This window comes from Anser anser, assembly GCF_964211835.1.
Source record: "Anser anser genome assembly, chromosome: W".
Taxonomy (NCBI): domain Eukaryota; kingdom Metazoa; phylum Chordata; class Aves; order Anseriformes; family Anatidae; genus Anser; species Anser anser.
Genome location: NC_139731.1, coordinates 14,652,478 through 14,671,622, shown reverse-complemented (window position 1 = coordinate 14,671,622; position 19,145 = coordinate 14,652,478). Strand labels below are relative to the sequence as shown.

General features: G+C 50.3%; 1 protein-coding gene and 2 long non-coding RNA genes across 4 annotated transcripts in view; 2 read left to right on the top strand and 1 right to left on the bottom strand.

Moving 5' to 3' along the window:
• LOC310888654 overlaps window positions 1–7,754 on the top strand; it is a 61,120-nt gene extending 53,366 nt beyond the window's left edge. The window contains exons 19-23 of the long non-coding RNA XR_014575996.1: window positions 2,411–2,541; window positions 2,667–2,763; window positions 3,194–5,309; window positions 6,345–6,454; window positions 6,665–7,754. This is a non-coding gene — a long non-coding RNA (uncharacterized lncRNA). The remainder of the gene's footprint in view (window positions 1–2,410; window positions 2,542–2,666; window positions 2,764–3,193; window positions 5,310–6,344; window positions 6,455–6,664) is intronic.
• Window positions 7,755–9,882: 2,128 nt separating this feature from the next.
• Window positions 9,883–18,808, bottom strand: LOC310888651 (endothelial lipase-like). The gene is made up of 10 exons (XM_083815562.1): window positions 18,623–18,808; window positions 18,299–18,465; window positions 17,378–17,557; window positions 17,041–17,152; window positions 15,722–15,946; window positions 15,050–15,292; window positions 14,501–14,621; window positions 13,745–13,963; window positions 12,943–13,035; window positions 9,883–11,439 (listed from the first exon to the last, which is right to left on the bottom strand). The coding sequence occupies exons 1-10, from the start codon at window positions 18,723–18,725 to the stop codon at window positions 11,418–11,420; spliced, it is 1,485 nt and encodes a 494-aa protein (XP_083671688.1). The 5' UTR covers window positions 18,726–18,808; the 3' UTR covers window positions 9,883–11,417.
• LOC310888655 overlaps window positions 15,856–19,145 on the top strand; it is an 8,142-nt gene continuing 4,852 nt past the window's right edge. The window contains exons 1-2 of one of the 2 annotated variants that reach the window (XR_014575997.1): window positions 15,856–17,202; window positions 17,513–18,483. This is a non-coding gene — a long non-coding RNA (uncharacterized lncRNA). Of the gene's footprint in view, window positions 17,203–17,512; window positions 18,484–19,145 lie in introns of those variants that run through there. The other variant, XR_014575998.1, reaches the window with a different exon arrangement.

Genomic DNA, 19,145 nt, shown 5'->3' with positions numbered 1-19,145 from the left:
TATGGTGCTGTCAGCGTGCTCTTAAATGCTGAGCTCCCCACTGCCAAGTGGCAGATTTTTGTCAAAACAGTCCTATTTCACTACCCGGGGAAATTACGGCTTCGGTTGATAAAGGCAATATATCGATGTAAGATGCTTTGACGTTGGAAAGGCTTCTTTGTACTCTGTGAAAACTGATGAAGATTTCAGTACTGTCCCCCACGTCCGTAAAAAAGATTAAGTGGGCTGCGATTGGGGTGATTTGGAGGAACCTAGGATAAACTCCAAAAGACCAGGTATTGCATCCTCATCTCAGGTATTTAAGTCGGATCTAAACCTTTGGTGTCTGAAGAGCAGACTGTGGTGGTTTTCTTTTTGTTGTTGTGGTTGGTTGGATGGTTGGTGTTGTTTTTTTTTTAAGGAAAACAAGATAAAGAACTCAATGTAGAAACTCTGGAGGAGTTACCAGGGATAATCATTTTTACTGTTGTGTATAGTGATAGCCAGACCAATGTTTCAGCTCCACAAACCTGATATAATACTACGGGATGTTGACAATTTAGGCAAGGTTCATGAGAGTAAACAGAAGTCGAGTTGGGCTGAGACAATGGAAAAGGGTTGGGGAAGAAGTTGAATTCTGCTGTGTTTGAAGAGCTTGTCTACTTATTGGATCGGCAAGATGATTACGTGGTGACTTCACTGTGTAAATGACTACTTTCACAGGAGAAAGTCCTAATTAGTAAATACTATTTTAACCTAGGAAAAAGGGACACACACTTACCACTGACGGCTGAGTTGCATAGAGTAAAAGGAAAGTCATCAGGTGTTTAACTCCTTGGCACAGCTAACCACAGGAAATGATACTCTTTATTTCTTTATGGGGGTCAGTCAGCGTGAATACTTTCCTGATATATGCATTCTTGAGCTGCGGGGCTGAAGTGGATGGAACCGTATTGCCCGTGATCCAGTCGGGATCGGGTGGGTTTATCATCACGCAAGCAAAAGCTTGACCACAGAGAGCAAACTGTTCTTAACTTTAAATGCAGAGAAAGAAAATATAAACCTTTGTCTTATCATATTTTTCAAAGCAAACAAACAATAAGTTATTTAGCAAGGAAAAAATCAGCTCTGATTGGGAAAGGGTGCCTTTCATACCTGTGAAGCTGTATTTCTGCGTTCACCGGATAAGCAGCTTTCAGGGCATGGAAGTGGGAATATTGTGTCTTCAGTACATAATAACAGGAACATTTTTTTCAGAAACAAGTCCCAAAATGCTACTGTGGCCTTGAGGCATTGGGTTAAAAATATATATATATATTAGTTCTGCTGAAGTAACCTCTTCCATTTGGCTTCATGTAAAAGATACCTTGGGTTTTATTGCAACAGCCCATGAGCAAAAATCGCTCACTTAGGCATGTTAATGCACATCCTTCGTATTTACTAGGTATAAATGGAGTGCTTTGAAAAACTTTCTTTTTTTTTTTAGGAAGATATTTTGAGTACTACTAAATGAGGTCCTATTTTCCATCACTGACCATGCTGGGAGTTGGATCTATTTATTAATAATAATTGCTCTTCTCTTGAAATCTACAGCAGGTCCTTCTCAGGTTTTCCGATTTTGCATAGCATGTAATTGCTGTTGATTTATGTTTGATAGTACTTCTGAGAGGAAACCTGTGATGGGCTTGGTACACTGGGCTGCTTTGCTTTGAGTGATCAAGCGATTATAATGAAGTTTCTCTCCTTCCTCATGTCCAACAAAACTTTTCCATCTCCTACAAGTGCCTCTCCCCCTTCTAACATGCCAGTGGCTGAAAATGCAAAGCCCATGCAGCCATATGCTCCGAAACTAATCCCCAAGTGTGTCTTTTTATTCTTCCAGCCTGATTTCCATACCTACCAGTGAGGTCTAAGGGCTCTGGGAAGCCTCCTTGATACTTCTCGTGGTCACACATCATGGGCGGGTCGACATTTGTGACCCTTGCTATGCAAAGGGAAACCTTTGCTCTTCTTGAAGCTGGCTCCTTGCTCCTGCCAGGAGTTACCCAGCATGTTGGTGGTCTAAACACACACTTTGTATGGGTGGGATAAATCCCAAGTGCACCTTAAATGAGGGGGGCAAAAAGAAGGAGGGTGAACAAGTCAATAGTTTTGTGTCAAAATAAATGCATTACAATATACTAAGACGAGTTTTAGTGAAGACCAACCTCAACAGAACCAAAAAAAGGGCAAACAAGCAATAATAGGTGTCTCTTGAAATAATTGTTAGCTGTTTGGGAAGCTCCCCTGGGTTTATATTCTGTCACGTAGACAGAGATCCCCAGCTGGGAGCAGAACCCCTTCGTGGTGGGAGGCCTTCCCTGCCTCATGAGGCCCTTGGCACTCAAAGCACCTTTTTAATAACCTGAACTTACCAATTTTCACACCAAAGGCGCCTAGGGCTTACAGCAGTTTGAGGTCTGATCCAGTGTCCTCTCAGTATGCTTGGGCCAGCTTTGCTTGAAGGTGTGAGGAAGAGGAGGTTGGGGAGGATTGACAAGAAGCCCAGACCCTGTGCAGCAGGTGAGTGTAGACTTGAGAAGAGTGTTTTATTTTTACCTACAGATCTAGAAATTGGTGCTCGTAGACTAAAACTCCTGTGTATGTAGAAACTCCTGTGCAAAACCTGTGTTTCTTGTCTCTTCAAGAGTGAAAACATCAACCACAAAGTCCATAAAATGCCGAGTCCTGGTGGGAGTGTGCTTGCAAACATGCCGGAGAACTGGTCTGGGACCTCAGATTTAGGTACGGCACGGTCTCCTCTGCTTTAGGAGAGGGCTTCTGTGCAGGGAGCATTGCCATCTTAGGTCTGTTTTCTGGATGATTGAAGAATAAGGGACATGAGAGCAGCAGATGAGTATAAAACAGGGTCAGCCAAGGCCCCTCATCAAGAGACAGGGGTCCCATCCTCCAGTTACTGGGTTTATCTCTTGAAGACAGCACTTAAGCCAGCTCTTCTCCCACCTGCAAACCTGTTCTCTTGGCATCTGAACACCTTAAAAGTACAGCCATAAAAAAAAAATTCAGATGTGTAATCTTAAGACCCTAAACTGGGCCATAAAAAGCCAATACAGTCAAAACTAGATGTGTTGTCACAGAGAAAAGTGTTTTATCGGTGGTCTTTCTGCACAAAGCTCTTCTTTCAGGCCCTTCTGTGTCTTTTTTTGTGTTTTAGTCGGTCTGGCACCACTTTGGCTTGCGATCTGACAGCAAATGGACCCTTTGGTTTGGCGTGCCCTGACCTGAACGCTCCCAGACTGAAGGCGCTTGGGGAATACGTCCCTCAGCTGTTACCTGAGAGGTCTGGTCGTGGATGAGTGGAGTTGGCTTTACTTCTGTAACTGATGCGAGGTTGCCCTGGAGCTCTACAGGATTAATGAGGGACCTCCACAGAAATGCCGTCCTCCTGGTGTGTTCCCTTGAGGGTGCAAAGAAGATGCTGGGGACAAGCCTCTACCCGGAGGCAGGGAATTGAGACATCAATTCCCAACATCAGGAACTGTTTCTCCTGCAGGTAGGAGCTCTGATAACGTCCTACAGTGGAAAAGGCTGTAGCTGCCAAATAAGCTTGGCTTTTCTTTTCTTCTTTGGTCAACGTTGGTCTTTGACATCGTGTGTGGGACTCAGACGGGTTGGGTCTTCCTGTTTATTCTAACCTGTGCTTGCACACAGCTGCGTACGGGATTGCCACACGGATAACTGGGGGCACACTTGGCATGTCCTAAGATGTCCCTTGGTAACCTTCACGTGGCTCTGCAACACTGTCCTGTGTTTGCTGTGCATCTGCCATACAAATCAAAGAGGGAAACCACGAGCTCGAGATGCAGCCAGCATAAATGTTTGTCTTTAAGCAGATTTTACCCTTGAAAATCACCTTCAGCCAGGCTGGGTTGCTGGTGACATTGATCGTTTCCCACCTCCTAAGCTTCAATAAGCAGCTGAAGTCCAAACCTGAAGCGGTTTCACCTGTAGTTGGGGCCTGTAGGTGCAGTGAAAATGAGGTTATGGTCGTGGAGGAGTTTGCGGGGTCAAGGCCCGAATAATTGGGTAGGTTTCAAGCATCCTGTAGGAACAGAGACAAGCGACCTCAGAGTCTGGTTTCGGCAGCTTGCTGAGGGGTTTGGAGTATATTTGGTATGTCTGGGCTAGACTGTGACCTCAAGGTTGTCCACAAGTATCACTGTTGATGACCAACCTTGGATCTACTTCTGCTGTTACAACCAGAGCCCCTTCTTGTGGTCAGCCAGCCAGTCAAAATATTCTATCTGCGATTGCTTCAGCGTAATCTCCGGGGGCTCTGGAGAGTCACCAGGAGTCCAGAAACCAGGAGGGAGATGCTTGGCGTGCGTTTTGCAATAGGTCAGCCCTAATTGCAACGACCAGGGAGGCCATCTGCAGCCTAACGGGCACTGGGAGCTTTTCCTTGGCTTCTGTGACCTCCCACAGACCTTTCCGCTGTGGGGTGGAGGACCCGTTCCGAGCACAGTTCACCCAAACAGCTCCTAAAATCTGCAACCTGCTGTGCCCCACCTTAAAAACTTTTTTCTTTTTTTTTTCCCCAAAAAAAGCAGGATGGAAAAGCTGTGTTAATATGTGCCCAAGCCCAGTCTGCATCCTTTGCTTTGTTTCTCGGAGCTTTGGGATGGGATGTTAGGGGCAGAGCGGTCTGGGCAACCTGGCACAAAGAGCATCCTGGCTTGTCAGAGCAACAAAACGCTGCTGAAGCTGCTTAGGGAGGTGGAATTAGAAAAGCAGATTTCACTTTTTTTTTTTTTTTAATAAAGCTTTTTCATGAAAGTCAAAAGCTGATTCAGCAAAACGGGAGGAAAACAACGCAGCAGGAATTTGAGAAACAGTTTCTGTTTGTCAGCCAGGGGCTAGAACAATGTGCAGCTTTGTTCAGAGCGCAGATTATGCGGGAATAAAATAATAAATAAAAGGGCTGCTGAATGGAGCTGACATACCGTGCCTCCTGAAAGATACTGAATCGAGAGGGATAAATCATCCTCGGTTTACAAGCGAGCAAGCTTGCTCGTGTGCCCGTATCTCAAGGTGTAAATCAGCCCCTGTTCACCCCTGGCGCAGAGCAGATCTTTAAATTCTCCCGTGCGGGTTTGGAGCTGGTGCAAAGCAGGAGCTGCAGGTTGCTTCATCCTGGTTGAAAAACTGAATGGCTGGAGTGAGCAGGGAGCACGGCTCTGCTGTCGTACAACCACTCTCAATCCCCTTGATTGTGGCTGAGGAAGGACCCAGGCCTTGGCTTCAAATTCCCGAATTTACCTTAAATTCAGGTAAGGATACGGTCACCTGCTGGTGGCAGCTCAGGAGCACGTGAAGCACATACAAGATATTGGGGATGGAGCCCATATGGGCCTTTGCTTGGCTCCTATGGCATCGTCAGCAAGGAGGGAGTTGATATTCAGCAGGATTCAGTCTCCTCCAGCCTCACCAGCACCCATAGGGTTACAGCAGGGAGCGGAGGGTGGCCTGACCCCAGAGCAAGCTGCACTCAGGCGCTGTTTAATGACAAACTTTATAAATAAGGACAAACCTCATAAAAACACTTCCCTGACCTTGGCTGCTTTGGTGGGTGGCTCAGGAGATGTAGGGACGCGGGAGCCTGTGTACACGTTGTCCTAAAGCAGTGTCATCAACCAACTTGTCCCAGGTGTTACTGGGGCCATGTATAGGACTTTTTTTTTTTTTGTTGGACGTGATGATGTCGAGGGTCTTTTGCAACCTAAACGACTTCACGAGTCTGCTCTGGGCTGGGAACAACTCATCCTCAGGTGCTTCAAAGCCTGAGGGCTCTTCTACACCTGGCAGTTCCTCTGCTAAGGAGGGGGAGAGGACTCAGGATCTTCCAGGAGTTGCGTTTAGGAACGCGAGCGTGTGGGAAGAAGATGAGGAGGGGCTCAGGTTGTCGGCTGAGCACAGGCTCGCTATTTCTCCCCATATAGGTGTAAGGGGCTGCTGCTTTAAAGCTCGGCGCAAAAAGCAGCGAGGAAACAAACCGGTATGGACCTACTGGGGGGAGGCAGAAGCTGTGGGTGGGATTTAGTGGGAAATCAGGTGGGTTTGGGGAGGCGGTGAGGACCTGCGTGTCCCCCACGGAGCTGAGTGCCCCCAGGGAAGTAGTGGGGAGGAGCAGTGGGATCAGCAAAACTCAGGCTCGTCCAGAGGGGACCTGAACCCTCTCCTCCCCCAGATGCCTGGCAGCAGGAGGAGCAGCTGCAGGAACACAGATGTGGGTTGCCTCTCCAGATAAGAGGAGTTTAATTAGGCAGAATTAACTAAAATGGCTGTCTTTTTATGGTTTTTTTTAGAAACTAATGATGAACAGCAGAGCTTGGCTTTGTCCCCAGTTGTCTGTACAGGATGAGATGCGAATTAACGTAATCTTCATTAAAATATTTGTGAAGCGCACTATTTTGGTGTAAGTGGAAGAGTGGAAAAAAAATTTCTGGGTTCTTTCTCCTGTCCCATTTATTTCCAGTATTGGAAATCATTATCTTAAGGAGATACTGCCTATTTAAATATCACAAACATATTTGATTCCCCCCCACGTGCAAATTGAGTAACTTGTAATGGGATTAGAAGAAAATAGGTACATATATTTCCGTTTTCTTCCTTGCTCATTTGACAGCATTGCACTTAGACCGTCAGGCTCATTGCTTCTCCCACGTAGCTGGCAAGTTTTCCCCGGTCATTTCTCATGGTCTTCCAGTGGGGAAGAGGAAACAACTCCGAGGAGCACTAAAATCCCACAAGAACAGCAGAAGTTATCTGGGCGCCCTGGATGAAATTGAAAAACCTTCTTTTGGCTCCGTCTTGAGAAGATGCATGGGATATAAAGTTCATCGCGTCCTGGTAAGTAGCTGTTGGACAGGATGCAAAATCAGGGTAGGTCAGCACTTTGATGTTGTTAGTGGAGCTGGCTTGGAGGCACTGTGTGGCTTGGACCTCAGACAGGAATTTAGGCCAGTTGCTGAGGATGACGGGAAGAAGAAACAGGAAAAAAATATATATGAAGTTTAATTTTTCTAAACTTACACCTTTTGGAAGTGTGTTCTTCATGCAGGCATCTCGGTACCAGATCAGCTTCTGTCCCCTGCTTGGACCAGCATCTTGCTGTGGGTTAAAACCACCAAAACCCTGCCCAAGGAAAAGCTCTTGTGGCTTTCGGAGGGAACCCAGCTGGGCCCTCCCGTCCCAGCCCTGGGACTCGTGCGTGTCCCATCGAGCAGTGCCCGGGTGGGTGAACTTGAGCAAAAGAGGCTCGTCGGGCTTCTTGAGATGAGGAATTGGCCGCGACCGCGTGCTCAGCGAGGAGGAAGCTTCGCAGACATTACAGGACAGCTAACGTGCCCCTGCTTTTCCAGCTTTGGCTTCACTCGCTGAAATCATTAAAGCGAGCGTGTACAACGTGTAAATGCACCGCTTCTTGTCTGAGGAAAGGTATTATGCCATAACAGCCGTCAGAGTCCTTCTCTACCTTTTCATTTTCAGTTCCTTTTACTTCCTGGCATTTTATATGGGATCGGGGTCGTAGACCCTATTAGACCGGGCTGAATGAGCAGAAGAAAGCTTCAGTAAGCAAAAAATCTACCCCTCCAAGTGTTTTTCTGTGCATAAAAACTGCTTGACGTTATGCTTAGCGATGCAGGTTAGTTCCTTTGGGACTTTTCTGCTACGGATTCACGTTCCTCGACAATAAAGTCAACGCTGATGAACTCTATTTAAGGAAAACCAAGTTTTCTGAATAACCTTACTCATCTGTAAGCCAGCCAGATCGATGGCTCTGAAATTTAGAGGGAAATTGAAGCATTATTACCCAACCGATGTTTTGAGATCCATGGCTGGAAATTCCCTCCGTTGTGCTGGGTGAATAATGCACAATCCATCCTTCCATGGGGGTTTCTTAATGGGTTGTTCAAAGAACCGACAGCTCTGGCTATTTCACAAAGATCTACGGGGGGGGGAATCTTCTTCCCATTAACGTCTGCAGATTTTATGGCACAGGAGGAGGATTGTTTCAGTGTAGCTCCAGCCAAGCCCAAGCGGTCTTTCTCTTGGTAATTTGGTAGGAAACATCTGCTTTCAACCAAAAACAGGATAGGGGAAGACATACGGAAAGAAGTAAAGAATCAACCAGATTTGCCTGAAGGTTTCATCCGAGTCTTGTGTCGTTACTTTGTCTGAACTGCTTTGCCTGTTTGCAATAATTAGGACAGCTGGCTAGGAGAAGTGAAACAGCATGCCCCCAAAATCCTTACTTTATTGGTCCCTTTTCCTTGTTTTTCAGCCTTATTACAAGTCAGATCAGAAGGAAGAGACTCTGAATGCTTGCATTTTGGCCGGGAAGTCAATGAGCTGTATAATTTATGTTGGAATGTCAGCATCCGAGCAGGCATAAAATTACAACTCGTTATCGCTGTCAGAGGAGCGGGGTCTTGGGTTTCTTGGCTGGTCGCGGTCGTCTTTTGGTGAGGTTGCCCCGGGGAAGCTTTACCTGGTGGTGTGGGGCTGCCTGGTTATCTCAGGAAGGGAAGCCAGCAAAGAATGTGCTGTTCTTGTTCCTGAAAGGGCTGCCGGGTCTTTCTCTTCCCCAGCACAGCTGTTGCATCGAATTTATTCTATCCCAACTCTCGTAGCTTGGGAACTGCCTGGGGGAGGCAGCCGGCACCTCCTGAGCCCCGTTACGCGGGGAAATGGTGGAGAAGCAACCCGCAGGCGGGCTTTCCCTTCAACTCACCTTAAAAAGCAAAGATGCTCGGGTGTTTCTGGGGGAACAGTGCCCGAAGGTGGCTGCTCGCTGGAGCTGGGGCGGTGCGGTGGGACGGGGAAGGTTGTAAAGCATTCCCGGTGCGGGGCGCGTTGTTCCTCCGGAGACGCAGGCTGACCTTCGGGGGAACCCGGCTGGCGGGGCTGAATGGAGGGGCTGTGACAAAGCAATCCCAAAAAGAAAAACGGGGGGAGGGGGAGCTACGTCGAGCACGGCCCCCAGCCCTGTGCTGGGCTCAGGCCTCAGCCCTGCCTGGCATATGGGGTCTGCCCGCTGGGCCCACCCCAAGTTTATTAGAGAGTTTGGAAATATGGACTTCCTCTTTGCTTTTCTTGTTATTTTTTTTTTAATTTAATTAGTGCACAATGAAGCTTGTAACTGGGGAAACTTGTCCAGGCCCCGTGCTTCTCTGACCCAGCTGGGAGAGCATCACTCGCAGGAGCGCTGGGACGGCAGTGCCTGCTGCAGGAAGGGATCTCACAGCAAAGCAAACTGCTGCGCATTTGAGTAACATCTGGTCCTGGTAGCTCCAACTCCTTTTGCACACACAAACCCATTAGGAAAAGCTCCATACCTGGGATGCAGAATGTTTTTGGGGCCCACGGACCGGGTACATCATTCCCACTGCTCTCCTGAATCTAGGAAGCTGCAGTTTTTCCTTGCAGCTAGCCTAGTCCTTGCTTTACTTCTCCTAGGAAAAGGTTAACCCAGTAATTTCATGTAAATCTCCCCCAGCTTGGGGCTATTTACTTTGTTTGCAAAGTCCTGCTGCTGCTGGGTTTGCACCCCTGGCTTGTGTTAGGGTTAGGCAGAGCACAATGAGGGGTTTCCTTACACATGATGGGGTGGCTGCTGCTGGTGGGAGAAAAGCTGGGAAAATGGAGGTTGTGATCAGTTTTCTTCAGTGTGCTCATCAATAGGCTAACCAGTGAAGTCAGGCAATGATTTTACAAGGGCAGCCATAAACTGCATCCACCTGGCTGCTGGCCTCAGTGACTTGCTGGAGGCAGGAGACAAGAAAACGCAGCCACAGCCTGTTGTTGGGAGAAGCCTGGGATCGATTAATAGTGAGACGTCCACCATTTTCACAAAGCTCTTTATTTTTTTTTGTCTTAAGGCTTATAAAAAGTGTTACTCAAAACCAAAAATCTTTAAAACTTTACATATGTACAGTACAAGAAATAAATAACGTTTTTTTAAGTCGTACAAAAACCACAATATACAAACAGGGCTTTGAAACCACTGTAAGGATGGCACGGTGACAAGCCTTAGCTACTTACCAAAGGCTTCAATTATTGAAGCCTTTGCATAAAACCATGGAAAAAGAAAGATCTCCAAATGTGCTTGCTTTGGTCGGATTGAAGCTCTACAAAGAACTCTGAGAACTGCGGGCCTCAAAGGGCTTGCTCGGTCTTCAGAACTCAGTGCACCATGTGGCAACACCCTTTTACGACTGCCTTTCTGCACGCCGATCGTTCAAGAGTTGTTACGCCGAGTCTCCTCCCGAAAATTAAAAACAATAAATAAATAGTTCGCCTCTGATGAGGTCCGCTCTGCTGTAGCAAACAGGACGGCCGCGGTCTGTCCAACTCAGAGCAAAGCCCAGCTCATCTGGCACCTGGGAATCCAACCGGGGCGTTGTGGCAATGAAGACAGGCTGTTGTCTGTTTGGCTCAGTTAAGTGCTTCGCATATAAAAAAAATCAGGTCTTAATTACGAAACGAGGTCTTAATTACACACTGGAACTACAGCAGCAATGGAGCAGGGGCGAAAGCGGTCTCAGTAGTTACAAGGAGTGGTGCAGAGCTCTCCTGAAAGGCTACAGTTCGTTACCTTCCTCCTCTGCTACGGTCGGTAGAAGGGCAGCTGCCGTTTGCCTCCTGCGAGGAGATTAACACACGGGACCTCAAAGCCTTGCTGGGGAGCGGCTACCGGCACCATCAGCTGCCGTCTTCCTCGTGTTTAGCCCTGGCTACAGGGAGAGGACGGAGCGCTGCCTTCATACGAGGTGACGGGTACGGGTCTCACCGTCAGCCAGACACAGAACGGATTTTCGAGACACGGGACAAGGCGAAGTCACGGGACAAGGCGAAGTGGCGTCGTGCTTATTCCCCCCCCCCCCAAAGACCTCCACGCACTTGGTGTGCGCTGGTCTCATCTCCCCCCAGCGCTACAGGATTGGCAGCAACGCCTACGCTAGACGCTAATTTGTTCTTGGCAGCTCTGTTACCGGCAGCCTGATGAGCTGTTAGCACGGTTATCTTCTCAGCTCCCCTGGCAGGCAGGCCAGAAGATCATCGCTGAGGTCTAGCTCTCCAAAGATCTCATCTGTAGCTCTGGTTAGTGGGAGCAGGCAGGAAAACGCAGCGTCAAGGTAAGGCTGAATGCATAAGCCAGGCTCCCCGGGGAAGGGAGGATGTAGTTCTAGTTACTCTAGGTGTAGGACCACAGTCCATCAATTTCTCCTCAGTTTCCTGCCTCCGATTCAAGAGGTATTGTCTTGAAAAGCTATTTGCTTTAAGTGCTACCAAGCCAGGTTTTTGCCAGAGCATCTTTCCGCTGTTGTGATCCTCGTGCATCTAGGGCACTCCGTTGTAAGTCTTCAGGAAAGTCTTCAGAGCAAGTTTGAGACAGATCTGGGAAGAGCAGAAAGAGGGAAAAAAATGAAATGCAGAGGCTAAGAAAAATAGCAAAGAATTCCTGAGAAATTCTGGGACATCGAGAACATGTTTAAATGGAGGGCTGGTATTTGATTTTTGTCAAAAGAAATAAATAAATCTCTCTGCCCAGTAGCTATTCAGTGGGAATCTGAAGCAGATATTATGCACACAAGGAGGCTGCAAACAAAATTTACAGGTCTCGACTCCAGACTCTGCCTGTTCAGAGCCACTTGGGGTGGACAGATGTTTACAGGCTGAACCTCCATGCAGGGAATTACAGACTCCCAGCGACTTGGCAGGAACGGACAGCTGAAGAGCAAGTAATTGCTCATGATTTCAAGAGAACTTCCTGGAAACCACAGTGCTTTGGAGCTCAGATCTGCCCCTCTGCCCCGTGCAAAACTCCTCGAGCAAGCAGGAAGAGCACATCTGCCAGCAATTCTCTTTTATGGGGGTTACCGAGAAGCATATCAAGGCAGCCTTTTATTGTACCTGCAGGAGCATTCGCTTAGATCTTTCCAGGCTTGCGGCAGAGCAACAAGTTCTCGCACAGGGTTTTCATTCACAGAATTGTTTGCTACTGTACGTACAGCCTGCTAGCTTCTGCCAAACCTGAAAGGGTGCCAGCTCGTGCTTCTCAGCTGACCTCTGCCGCCCAAGGAGGTTGTGCAAAGCGCTTGCTTCCACAGGGATTTGCTAGCCCTAACAAGCACTTTGTCTCCAGATTAGAAGGGGCAGAGCTCTACGCTCAAAAACTGAAATTTAATAGAGGCCGAGAGGCTGGGCTTCCTCTGCAGGAGACCACCGTTTAGTCAAGTGAAGGTGAATTCATTCAGAAACATGACTTGAGGCACTCTGAAGCGATCGAGCTGTCACTGCTGAGGCTGGCTTACTGGAAGGCGTGCTCTGAGGACTGATCCTGGGTGCCTGGAAAGCCCCGCAGAGGTTAAGCGGGACTGGCATGCTGCGGTGACGGGTGAGCTGGCACACGCCTGAACCAGAACAGATTAGCAGAGCTGGAGATGAAGCAGCAGGAGCCAGTACTGTAACCCCACGACAAGTCCTCAGCTGCGCGTTGCTCATGTGCGGAGCCCAAACCGAAGCAAGAGGTTTCTTTGCAGCTCGAGGTCTTCCGTCAGGCTGAGGTAATGTTTGGGACAATCCCCTCCCACCCCTAGCTTTCCTCTCCTGTTTTACAGGGTAGTAGCATTTAATAGGTGCACCTAATTAGCTCTCCACGACTGCAAGGATCTTGGTAGATGCTAAAAACGAGGTAAATGAGTAAAAGTGGCGATAATATCAGCTGGCTTGTGATTGTTGAGGCACATATCAAAGTCTAGCACCTGGGAATCTTAGGCTGGGATTCCAGTTTTTGAAAGAAAAGCAGGTTTCAAGAGTCTAAAAGAGAAATATTGGCTCCACTCATCCCAGCATAGCCCCACGCATCAGACAGGATTTCTCCTAGCTGGTTTTCCCTACCTTTTTTTCCAATCATCTGCGCACTTCACAAACCAGAGCTCTTTACCAGGAGATATTCTGGTCAGCTGGGAGTCCTCTACGCAGAAAGCAAACCTAGGAGGAAGAATGAGAAGTCAAGAGAAGGTACCTATTGTCTCCATGGTCAAAAACCCAAGATGTAATATGGATTGCAGGTAATTCTAGGGCAAGTTGTTTGGTTTGACATCTTCCCTCTGGAGCATCTTGATACATCGGTACCTCCTCAGACGGAGGACGCAATGTTTCCTTTCCTACTTCCGTATTCTGTTTGTGGATCTTTGCTTTTACTGCCCTTACATTTCGTAGATTGTAGTGCTTAAGAAGCTGATGCTACCATGTAATCAGCTGCAGTTTTAGATTCAGCCTGTTGTGCCAAATTGTCACGTTATGCATGTACAAAGTTGCCATGCCTAGGTTTCAGCTATTTGTTTTTTGGCACCGCATTTTAATCCTTCAGGTATTATCTAAACCATCTTGAAGTAGGCTAACTCGGTCCCCAAAGGCAGGGGAGACTGTTACAGGATCTAAACAAAGGAAAAGAACGTCTCAGAGCTGATCTGCAGTGACTTGTCTTACTCAAAGTCTAGTCTGTGGCCTCATGCTGGCAAGCAACCCACTCTCCTGTACCATTAAGGTGCGTGAGCTGGTAACAAGCAAGATGAGATGTTCAGACTACCAGCTAAGTTCAAAAAAAAACCACTTTTTTTTTTTGCTAGATTCTGAAAATTGCTCCTTTTGACTGACGTTTTGAGGGAGTTGTGTCAGATTGCGCGTTTGCTCTTACCTCTGTTGCGTTTCCCCCGATTTCACGCGTATCCGCCTGATGTGCAGCTCCTGGGAAGCCTTGGCAGGCCGATACCAGTAACTCTTCAGCTCTTTCCACAGATCGTACCAGGACTGGGACGTGCCCTCCCAGGTGAGCTTGATTTTTAAAAGCTCCCCCATGTCCTCTTCAGTATAGACCAGGAAGGTGTTAGTAGCATTTAGGCCAATTTGATCGAGCCTGAAAGGCAAGCAGAGAGTCAACATTTCTCCTTTATGGAAGCATGCCAGATGCTTACTCATCCCATGCAAGAGGTTAAAATGAGCCTCTGCAGCTTATCAAGTGCTCCACATTCACCTGCCTCTGGTTAATTGCTGACTGCACTACAGAAAGTGAGCTTGGGTGGCTGGTTCGATACAACGCATCACGAATTTGGCTCAGCCAGCCTTCCGTAGCTTAAGGGTGAATTCCACGCCTTGGTTCTTCTGGAGAGGCTAAAGGAGGTCAACGCCACCTCCAGAGATACAAGTGCTTTCAGGCTACCCAGATGGTAGAAGGAGAAAGCAAAGTACTTCACCAACGAGCCACAAAACGTAGAGCACTGGGCACAAATTATTTTCTCAGCAATACGTTGCAATGAAGTGGCAGGATGCGAAGTTCCTGAATGGTGAAGTGGGGCTGCTAGGCACAGCTGCAATGCTGGGGTTAGCAGAGGAAAGAGAATAATGCCACCTCGTGTAGTCCCAGTGACCTTGCTGGTTAGGTCAGCTCACTTACATCTCTAAGGAGAGGGGCTCGGAGTCTCCATTGGTGCCATGAAGGGTGACAGAGAAAGTGGGGTCAGCCTCTGCCAAGCTTTTGTAGCTGAAGACGTGCATTTTCATCTGGTAATGGTAGACTGGAGGGAAACAGGGAGAGCATACGCTGAACCAACTTTGCGAGTCGAAAATACTGCTCAGAATTACTCTGTGAAGTAGCGTTGGCTGGCAAAAGCTAGACCCTTTCCTTACTGAGACATTACTGATTAATTAGTGATTATCTTTTTCCAGCTCTTACTGATTACCAAGCTGGCATTTACACAACAGCAGCACATCTGGGGAGGGCTCCCCAAACCTGGAGTGGTCCTGCAAGGTTGTGCGTAAGCCATACAAGAAGGCGGACTGCCCTTATGACCAGAACCCCATTGATTTATAAATGGGGGAAGAAGCACAACAGTGCAGCCAGGTAAGAGCAAAACCAAATCAATCTACTGAATTTAAGGGGCACCCCCCGCTTCCCCACTCCTAGAAAAATCAGACCACGTTCTTTCAAAGCGAGACCGTGTACCTTTGAACGGCATGTCAGCTCTTGTTTTTAAGTACATCTTGCTGTTTCTTTTGTTCCGCGTTCTCCTGGCATTGTAGCCAATGCTGCTGCAGCGGTTCTTCCGGCAGCTCAGGCAGATTCCCTTCTTGAAGCGACTGGAATCAGTACATTGAAACGCGAAGCTTTGTTTATCTTGGTTCACGAGGGAGTCCACAAACAGGTGCACAGACCGCTCGTGCTCACATTTAACAACTTCGCCAAGTGCTAGAGGAGCAGAGTGGCAAGGGATACATTTTGTTTAAGTACTTGTCACCCCGGCAGCTGGTAAGACACAGTGAGCAACACCCTTTTGTAGCCCAGCAGGAGACGAGTGAGGCCAAACTGGCCTTTTTTTTTTGTTGGAAGAGCAGCAATTCAAGAGGTTAGTGCTAGATGCTTGAAGAGGACGGGTCACTTAGAGCTTTACAGAGGATTCCACAGGCAGCACAGGACAGCCATAGGTTATGACGAGGTGTTAGTGAGTAAGCGTTATTCAGAAGTAAAAGCAGGTCTAGTTTCCAAGGGTACAGACAGTTTAGAAGGGGAAAAAAAAAAATCATTTTCTCTGCTCTTGTAAAACCAAATCATCCCCGAGCATCAGCCCAAGTCTATTTGTGAGCAGTCTAGAGGTTAAATAAGTGACGAGAAACTTACTCCCGTAGGCAATTGCTCCTAAGACATCGCTTAATCCACAGCCGGGCTGGAAGTCTCCCCCGTTGGGGTAGATGTCAACGTGGCCTACAGGCATCTGGATCCCAATGCTAACACCCAGCGTTTCCCTCGTGTAGGTATGCAGGACGTCCACAAAGCTGGCATCGTCAGGGGAGAGGCGCTTGCTGGGGTCCACTCCTTCAAACATAGGGCCGGCCGGATCCAAGCCTGGTGTTGGAGACAGCGTGCGAGATGCCAGGTAAGAAATTGGGGTTATTTCACACGGAATCGACAAGCGCCTGATGCCAGGAGCCCTCCCAGCCAGGTGCTACACAGACAGACCCTGCCCTGTTGCAGATACCGCTCCCCAGGAACCCTTCACCATGGGCTCACTGAAGAAACAAACGAAGATATCCCACAGAAGTTTTGGAACGACACAGTCTAGGCTGCTCCATTTACAGCGATTACATCCAACAGCCGTCAGTCTGTGCTAGGTCAGCGACAAAACACTTCAGAGGTGGCAGAAGACTGAAGACCAGAAGAGGTCTAGCACCCCACAGGGACTGTTGGCTGCCAGAGCTGCCTTGGCTACGTTTAGCCTGTTTTCAGCCTGGCCATACGGAGGGACTAATACGGGTTTAAGCAGCAGCCAGGTACTTCTTGCATCTGAGATCCCACGAGGATTTTGGGTCTGTTAACCTCTGAGCCTCACTCACAGCCTTCAGTTGTGCACCTGAGCTATTCCCCAATTTGTTTGGTGCCTTTCCTGCTTTACCAATGCAGACGTTTTTTACTAGGCTCTTAGGAGCTCTCCCTGCCAATGTCAAATTTAAACACTTAAAGCTCTCTTCTGTCACGTCCGAAGTTATTACATACTGAAATCAGTTTCCCTCCGGAGTAAGAAGCACTTTGTCCAAGATGCTGTCAGAACGAGGGGTCGCTTTTCTTTTGACCAAGCGTCCCATGGGACAAAGTGGACCCAGGAGAGCTCACCCTCATTAGTCTGAGCTACGATTACAGAAACAGTAACACTCAAAGGCTTCGGATTTGGATAGCAAGGGCCCGAGCTGGACTCGTTTTTGAACCCACATCGAAATTCGGAAGCGTTCAAGACCAATGGGTCCTCAGATTTTTCAGTGACACCCCCCGCACCTTGATACCTGCAGTCCAAAATTAAGATGCTTTCACGTGTGGCCACGGGTAGCAAGTTAGTCATTTTTGACTACGCAAGCCCAAAACGTTGCCGAGAACACAAGAAATGAGCCTCTTCAGGGAAGCTCAACACCACCGGGAGAGGTAAGAGCGCCTACAAAGCCACTTGCCTGTAATTCTGCCTATCGTCCCGTGGACGTGGTTCCCAGCGAAGCCAGCGACGTGGGCGCCCAGGCTGTACCCGATCAGGTGGACGTTCTCAAGCTTGAAGAGGGGGTTCTCCTGCGAAGGGAAGGGAAATAATCCAAGCTGCTCCGAGCAGCATCTCCCAGGTAAGCACCGCAGCGATTCCTCGCGCAGGGAGGCTACCACGAGGCACTGCTCCACTTCGCCTCGGAGTCGGGCTTACGCCGGCTCCTTCCCCGCTCGTGAGCGTCGGGGCTGGCGTAAACTCAGCTCCCTTGTGCAAGAATGGCTCGCGGAGCGTTACAACAGCGCGCGCGTTACCTGTAACCAGTCGAGCAGCCCGGCTATGCTTTTCCCAACGACCTGCGTGTTGTTCACTGCGTCCGTGTAGAGCTGGTGGGCGAGCGCAAGCCAGTCCACCACCACCACGTTGGCGTCCTTCTCCCTCTCCCGCAGGGCCGCCACCAGGCTGCCCAGCCACGTTTCGAACATGCCGCTCATCTGGGGGGGGGAGAGAGTGGGGTCAGCTTCTGGATCTCGGGACCCAGATTCTGCGCTCTGCGAAGTTCTTCACCCAGGATACGTGCGTCCTGCTGCTCCAGACATACGCTTCTCTGCGAACCCCAGCACATCTCAGCAGCGTGCTAGGGGTGTAAGACGGCCAAGGTTTTGACAGACCCCGGCTGTAATTAGCCACCCTGCCTCTTACGGCGGGAGGGAGAGGCCACCTTATCGCTCGTCCCTCAACGACTTCGGAAAAATCGGATGGATTGCAACACCGTTTTCCAGTCCCGGCGCTGCCCTGCGCATAAGCGGGAGTCCAAAAGTCCTCAAGCGGCCCCGAAAAGGCAGAAGAAGAAAGCTTGGTAGACTTCATCTGCCCTCTGCTGCTTTATTGGAGAGGGAGTAGGAGAAGTCAGGGCCGGGGATACGGAGCTGCACGTGCACCGAGTGCCACCTTTACGGGGTTGGCCCCGTTTTAACGGGGGGGGGGGGGAAAAAAATAGGAAAAAGCCCGCGAGGGCGTTCGCCCCGCGAGGCGTGGAGCCGCAGTGGGGCAGGTGCAGGAGGACCGAGAGACGCGGGAGTGCCTCGAGCACGCCCCGCGCCACGTTACGGGGCTCCTGGGAGGCAGCAGCACCCAGCGGGGTGGCAGCTGTCCCCGGGGTGGGGGGGGCCCTGTCCCTTGTCCTCCGTGGAGGCCGGCCTCCACCACCCCCCCCCCAACCCTACGGGGCTCACCGTCCAGCCGTGGATGATGAAGAAGCTCTTGGCGGTCGCGTTGAAGCCGCACTCCTCCAGGCTCCCCTCCCGCCCGACGGCCAGCGGGCAGCCTTCGTCCTCGGAGGCCGGCGGCGAGCGGAGGCTGAACCTCACCCGCGGCCTCGGCGGCGACGGCTCGGCGACACCTGGAACCGCAGCGACAGGTGAAGGGGACCGCGATGGAGGCCCGGGGGTTGGGGTCTCCACGGGAGGGGGGGAGGCCGGCAGCCCCCTCCCCACGCGTCCTCCCCCCCCCATCCCATCCCCATCCCCACCCGTCCCCGCGTGGGGCCGCGCACCCACCTCGCTCCCGGGCCCCCCCCCTCACGGGGCCGGCGCTCAGCGGGAGGCCGCGGCCGAGGAAGAGGAGGAGGAGGAGGAGGAAGGAGGAGAAGGGGCCGCTCATGGCCGGGCTCGGGGCTGCGGGCTCGGGGTTGAGGCCGTGGCTCGGCGGGCGGCGGGCGCCGCTTTTTTAAGGGGCCGCGCTGTGGGGCGGCGCTTGCCCCCCCCGCCCCCGGCCTCCACCCTGTAGGGCACGCCCCCCCCCCCCCCCCCCCTCCTTCGGGGACGTCACGGGGTGGGCGGGGGCTCGGTGACACGAGTGGGGGGTGACACGCGTGGGGGGGGGGTGACCCCTGTGGGGGGGTGACCCCTATGGGGGGGTGACACGCGTGGGGGGGGGGTGACCCCTGTGGGGGGGTGACCCCTATGGGGGGGTGACACGCGTGGGGTTCCGGAGGTGGGGAGTGGTTGGGTGGGGGGGTGGGGGGGGGCGCAGCACCCATGGGACACGCGTGGGGGGGGGGGGGGGGCCGCGCACGGCGCC